Source organism: Pygocentrus nattereri, chromosome 19, assembly GCF_015220715.1.
Source record: "Pygocentrus nattereri isolate fPygNat1 chromosome 19, fPygNat1.pri, whole genome shotgun sequence".
NCBI lineage: Eukaryota > Metazoa > Chordata > Actinopteri > Characiformes > Serrasalmidae > Pygocentrus > Pygocentrus nattereri.
The window spans coordinates 6,043,989-6,049,988 of NC_051229.1; the positions used below are offsets into that span (position 1 = coordinate 6,043,989).

General features: G+C 41.8%; 1 protein-coding gene across 3 annotated transcripts in view; it reads right to left on the reverse strand.

Annotated features, from left to right (window-relative positions):
* Positions 1-6,000, reverse strand: part of fgf12a (fibroblast growth factor 12a) — a 92,688-nt gene that overhangs the window by 80,452 nt on the left and 6,236 nt on the right. The window contains exon 1 of one of the 3 annotated variants that reach the window (XM_017712245.2): positions 165-614. The exons of 1 other annotated variant lie outside the window; for it this stretch is intronic. In XM_017712245.2, coding sequence (XP_017567734.1) covers positions 165-288 — 124 coding nt within the window. In that variant the 5' untranslated portion in view covers positions 289-614. Of the gene's footprint in view, positions 1-164; positions 615-6,000 lie in introns of those variants that run through there. One more of the 3 variants, XM_037530863.1, reaches the window with a different exon arrangement.

The following is a 6,000-nucleotide window of genomic DNA, read 5'->3' on the forward strand; positions in this document are numbered from 1 at the left end:
CCGGGAGCGCGCGGTTACCGCAGACTCCGGCCAATGAGATGGGGTTTGGGTTTTCTTGTGTTTTTCTTTTCTTTTCTTTCTCCTTTCTCGCTCTCGCTCTCTCTCTCTCTCTCTCTCTCTCTCTCTATCTCTCTCTCTCTCTCTCGGCATGCACTATGTCTCACCGCTGGTGGTCGTGGTCGCCTCCGATCGCTCTCCACAGAGACACTGCAGCATATGCGCTCCTTTCCTCAGGAAGAGCCTCGCAATCCTCATTGATTTCCGCTGGCTCCACTTTCCTCGATGCATGCACGCGACGAAAAGAAAGGAAAACAAAGGCGAAGAAAAACCGGAAGCGCTTTTTTCTCCTCTCGCCGCTTCGTCCTCCGCGAGCTTTAGCTGGAAGCTCTCACGCTAACACGGAAAATCAAGCAACACCGAGAGGCTGGTGGGGGGGTCGTGGTGGGATTGGTGGGCTTGGGGGGGCTCCGTGCACCTCCATCTCTCCATCCGGTGCGTTTCGGTGTTCTTTTCTTTGTGTTTGTCTTTCTTTCCTGTCCTCTCTCTCCAGCCTGGTCAGCTGCACGCGCAAGGACGAGAGGGTGAGTCGTCGCGCGCACCGGTACCCATCGCCTCCTCCGGTGTTTGCTGGCAGAGTGAGACTGCGGGGGGGGGGGGGGGGGGGGGGGGGGGGGTGTTGTAAGCGGTGGGAGGGAGGGGGGTAAAGTGGCAGGACGGCCTCTGGTGATGATGAGCTAATGCGGGGCCACGCGGGCAGGACGAGCTGAAGCCCTGTGGGCGCGAGACCTCGCGGGGAACCGCGAGCAAAGGCAGGACGCGGTTAAAAGGGGCACGAGAGGAAGTTCAGCGGCAGAACTTTCAGAGCGTTCATCAGCGTCAGCATCAGCAGCCCCGTTACCCTCTTCATCATCACCATCGTCATCATCATCATCATCATCTTTTCCCACATTAGAGCATATGCAAACTGTATGAACTCAAAACTCTGTAAGGGTGTATAAACTTACAGTGACACTATATAAACTTAAAAGAGAAGTGAAACTGTAGAACTTAACATTAAGATTGTATGAGCTTAAGATGAAGCTATATAACTCAAAATTAAAACCGCCCAAAATGAAACTTCAAATGAAGTTGTATGAACTTATAGCGAAACTGTATAAACTCAAAATGAGGTCAAATGAATTAGAAAACGTTTGTATGCCCAAGTAAATGAACACAACCGATCATCTTCCTCATCATCATTGTCATCATCAGCTGTATATGTAATGCATATAAGAGCAAATGCAAACTGTAAACTTAGTTATATATTATATTTAAGTGCATGTGTGTGTATATATATATATATATATATATATATATATATACTTAGTTATATTTAATATTTAAATGTACACAGACATATTTCTTTATTGTAATTATGTTTTTTGGTTTATTATTCTTTGATCATTTTTACTTGTGAATCGTTTATTAGTTTTTTTAAATATTTTACTTCCTAATCAAAGTTGTTCATTTTGATTTCATAGTTTTATTTGCTTTAATTGCTTAAACTCGTTATTTTAACACATCCATGTTCTACTTCTTTTACTTCATCACAGAGCTACAGTCATGTGCAGAAGTTTGAACACCCTCTGTGAAATTCTAATTCCAGTCAAAGTTCAATCGAGGCAAACTGTGGTGTTGCAGTTAACACGTCTTCTACGGGGAAGATACTTGATTATTTGGCAGTTGGCGACTAGTTTTTGTGCTCAAATTCTATTTATTTTCAGAGTTTAATATGAAATGAGATATAAAAGATGCCATACATTTTGCACAGGCCAAGTTTAATTTTGTTTTTTTCCCAGTATGTTCAACTTCAAACTGTGCAGAAGTGTGTCTCTGTAGAGGATGTGTTAACTTATTCCCACGTAGAAAATCGCCAAAGCATGGAATTGGGGTGCTCAAACCTTTGCGTACACCTGTATATTGATCATTTATATTCATTGTGTTCTTTTCAATCGTTTGTTTCGTTAACAGAGCTCAGCTGCGTTATAAATGAGGGTCTCTCTCCACTAGAGTTGCAGGTAGAGGCTGTATAAATAACAGCATGTCGGCTGAACTGGAAAGGCTGGAAATGATTTCTTATTCAGCTGCTGGTTATTTACAGGCAAAAGCTGGAGAGCTCTGCAGCCTGATGATGAAATGCACATTATTTCTTATGAAAAAGACTGAAAACGGAGAAGACAACAAATGGACTGAACTATTCAGGTCTTCCTCTGCTGAATAGTCTTTGTATCCCCTCATTAAAACTTCTTTCTCTTTATTTTCAGGCCTGGATGACGTTAGTGCTGCTTTCATCAGAAAAGCATGTGATGTCATCACTACCTTATGGTCAATGACAATTTCAATGTCTACTGTACAGCACTGGGAAAAAAAAAAGTTGCCATCATCAGTGGTGACAGTAGGGGGCGCTATAAGCTAGATATTAAATCTGCAGACAGAGAGCGAGAGAGAGAGAGAGAGAGAGAGAGAGAGAGAGAGAGAGAGAGAGAGAGAGAGAGAGAGGTAATGATTTAATTCAATAAAGACTTCCATGCCAGTTACTTTCAGCAGGTTAATGCAGAAGATAATAACATTATCAGCAGCTGCAATAACACCACCACCACCGCCACCACCACCAGCAGCAATAACAACAACAGCAACAACAACAACAACAACAGCAACAACAAAGCATCCACTGGCCCAACATAGTCCTTATATAGAACTGTGAACACTCTAAAGCTATTTGTATGATTAAAGGGTTCTTGCATTGAAAAGGGGCCAGACGCTCTTAAAACAGATGGTTCTTCAAGGGTTCTTTAGTAAAGAAAATGGTTCTATATGGAACTGTAAACAGTCTAAGAACCAATTGCATGATCAAAGGGTTCTTTGCAAGGAAAAAGGTGCTGTGCGCTCTTTAAAAGTGGTTCTATAAGAGTTCTTTAGTAAATAAAATTGTTCTATATAGAACCATGAACACTAAGTACCACTTGCACAACTAAAGGGTTACTTTGCATCATAAAATAGCTCTTCAGATTATTAGAGAATGTGCTGTTTTATGGTTCTAGATAGAATCTTTTTGAAAATGGTTCAATACAGTACCAAAAGGGTTCTGCTATTCTTATGATGTCAAGCCTGTAGCAATAGAAGAACCCTTGTTGGTGCTGTAAATACATAGAAATCTACAGCACATCTGCATCAATCTGTACACTGTACTTCTACAATTACAGACTGTAGTCCATCTGCCCCCTTTTACCCTGTTCTTTAGTGGTCAGGACCCCCATGGACCCTCACAGAGCAGGTACTATTTGGGTGGTGGATCATTCTCAGCGCTGACACCACTGTTGGTGGTGTGTTAGTGTGTGTTGCACTGGTACAAGTGGATCAGACACAGCAGTGCTGCTGGAGTTTCTAGACCCCTCAGTGTCGCTGCTGGACTGAGAATAGTCCACCAATCAAAAATATCCAGCCAACAGCGTCCTGTGGGCAGCGTCCTATGACCACTGATGATGGATGAGGATGACCAACACAAACTGTGCAGCAGCAGATGAGCTGTCGTCTCTGACTTTACATCTACAAGGTGGACCGACAAGGTAGGAGTGTCTAATAGAGTGGACAGTGAGTGGACACAGTGTTTATAAACTCCAGCAGCGCTGCTGTGTCTGATCCACTCAGATCAGCACAGCACACACTAACACACCACCACCACGTCAGTGTTACTGCAGTGCTGCGAATGATCCACCACTTAAATAATACCTGCTCTGTGAGGGTCCATGGGGGTCCTGACCACTGAAGAACAGGGTAACAAAGTATCAGAGAAACAGATGGACTACAGTCTGTAACTGTAGAACTACCAAATTCCATTACAGTTTATTTGCTGAATTTAACATATTGGGGAAAACAAAGTATAAACTGTGGCCTGTGTAAAAGATATAGCACAATTAAAATTTTAGGGTTTTTTCCAAATATGATAAACCCAGCAAATAAATAGAAATTGTGCACTAAAATTTGAAGAAAAATGTCAAATTTAAGTTTGTAGAGGATGTGTAATTTAGATTCACTTAGAAAATCAGCGACACGTGTTATTTGGCTTTAATTCAAGATTTTGTATATGACTGTAAAAATGTGCCTATATTATAAATGGACCTGATAAAGTGGATTTTATCATGGCGGAAAACAATAACGTCATCAGAAACGGCACCAAACAGGCTGCAGAAGCCAGGTGCAGTCAAACTTAGTACGCTGTTAGAAATAAAGGTTCTGTCCATGTACATGTTTTGTTCATCAGGGTATAAACAGTGTAAATGTTCCCTCAAAGGTACAGCAGTGGTTTAAGGTCTGATTGTGAACCTTAAATCAGTTTTTCCAGGTTTCCAGTTTTTCCACCTTTTCATAACCGAATGTTTCAAAACAGAACAGTAGAATAAAAGCCTGGAGGCGAGGCGGGGGGTGTGGAGTCAGTACAGCTTAGAACAGATCATTTAAATGGATTATGGTTCAGTTACGTTTCCTGACTGAAGGTACTGAGATGGACACTTGAGGGTGGCGCCCCAGTGGCAAGAGGGGAACTGCCCTAGTGACAGTTTAGTACCTTTATTTCTGAGAATGTATTGCTGTAGGACCATGACGTTTTTTGTGGAAGCACTTTAAACTAAAAAAAAAAAAACGGTTCTTCAAGGAACCATCCACTGAAAGGGGGCAGTCGTGGGCTGGAGGTTAGGGATCCAGCCTCGTGACCGGAAGGTCGCCGGTTCAATCCCTAGAGCCGACAGCACATGACTGAGGTGCCCTTGAGCAAGACACCTAACCCCCAACTGCTCCCTGGGCACTGCGGATTGGGCTGCCCACCACTCCGGGCAAGTGTGCTCACTGCCCCCTAGTGCGTATGTGGTGTTTCACTTCACGGATGGGTTAAATGCAGAGGTGAAATTTCCCTGTTGTAGGACTAATAAGGGTCTCTTAATCTTAAAGGTTCTTCAGCCAGTCAAAAGTGGTTCTTCTATGGTTTCCCTCTTTATTTTTAATGGTGTAGGCAGCCATGTAAAGAAGCAGAGTTAAAAGGGAATTGAACTGACTGTTTCAAATCAAATTAAGATGTAAACAAAGTCAGAATTGTTCTCAGTCGTGATGATGGGAACCAGATGCCTGAAGAATTTAGTGTCTCTGAAAGCTCCTCACAGATAGTTATTATATGAAATGGTTGTTAATATACAATCTCACGCCTGCTTGCTTTACTATACTTCTGTAATTGCATTTTGGCCTAAAATGTATTTTTTAAAACAGATTTTTTCAGATTTTCCACAATTTTCATCATCATCCATCATCAACGTTACATATAAACTCAGAAGACACCTGTAGATTGATTGGTGGTTTTGGATAGTAAATAAAATATCAAATATATTTGTGTTGTAGTCATGATGACCCATTTTAGTCCAAAAGCTTATCTCAAACACACCATCTCAGGCATCGGGCAGTACGTCCATAATCATTTCATGCATTAGCTTTCTGTTAAGGAGCTTTCACAGGTGGACATCTAGGTTTCTATCACCACCACTGTGAATAATTCTGAGTTGGAGGTCTGACTTTCTAGAAAGGTTTCTCTAGAATGCAGCATTTCTCTTCAAAAGTCAGTGAAAGTGGACATTCTGGTCACAGTCATTCTGTCCAGTTATTGGAACAAAGGAGAAAGGAGAGTTAAAGAGAAGAGAAGAAAAGCGAAGAGAAGAGAAAAAAGGAGAGTTAAAGAGAAGAGAAGAGAAGAAAGGAAAGTTAAAGAGAAGAGAAGAGAAGAGAAGAAAGGAAAGTTAAAGAGAAGAGAAGAGAAGAAAGGAAAGTTAAAGAGAAGAGAAGAGAAGCAAAAAAGAGAGGAGATTTAAAGAGAAGAGAAGATGAAAGGAGAGTTGAAGAGAAGAAGAAAGGAGAGTTAAAGAGAAGAGAAGAGAAAAGAGAAGAGAAGCTGAAAAGAGTTAAAGAGAAGAGAAGGGAGAG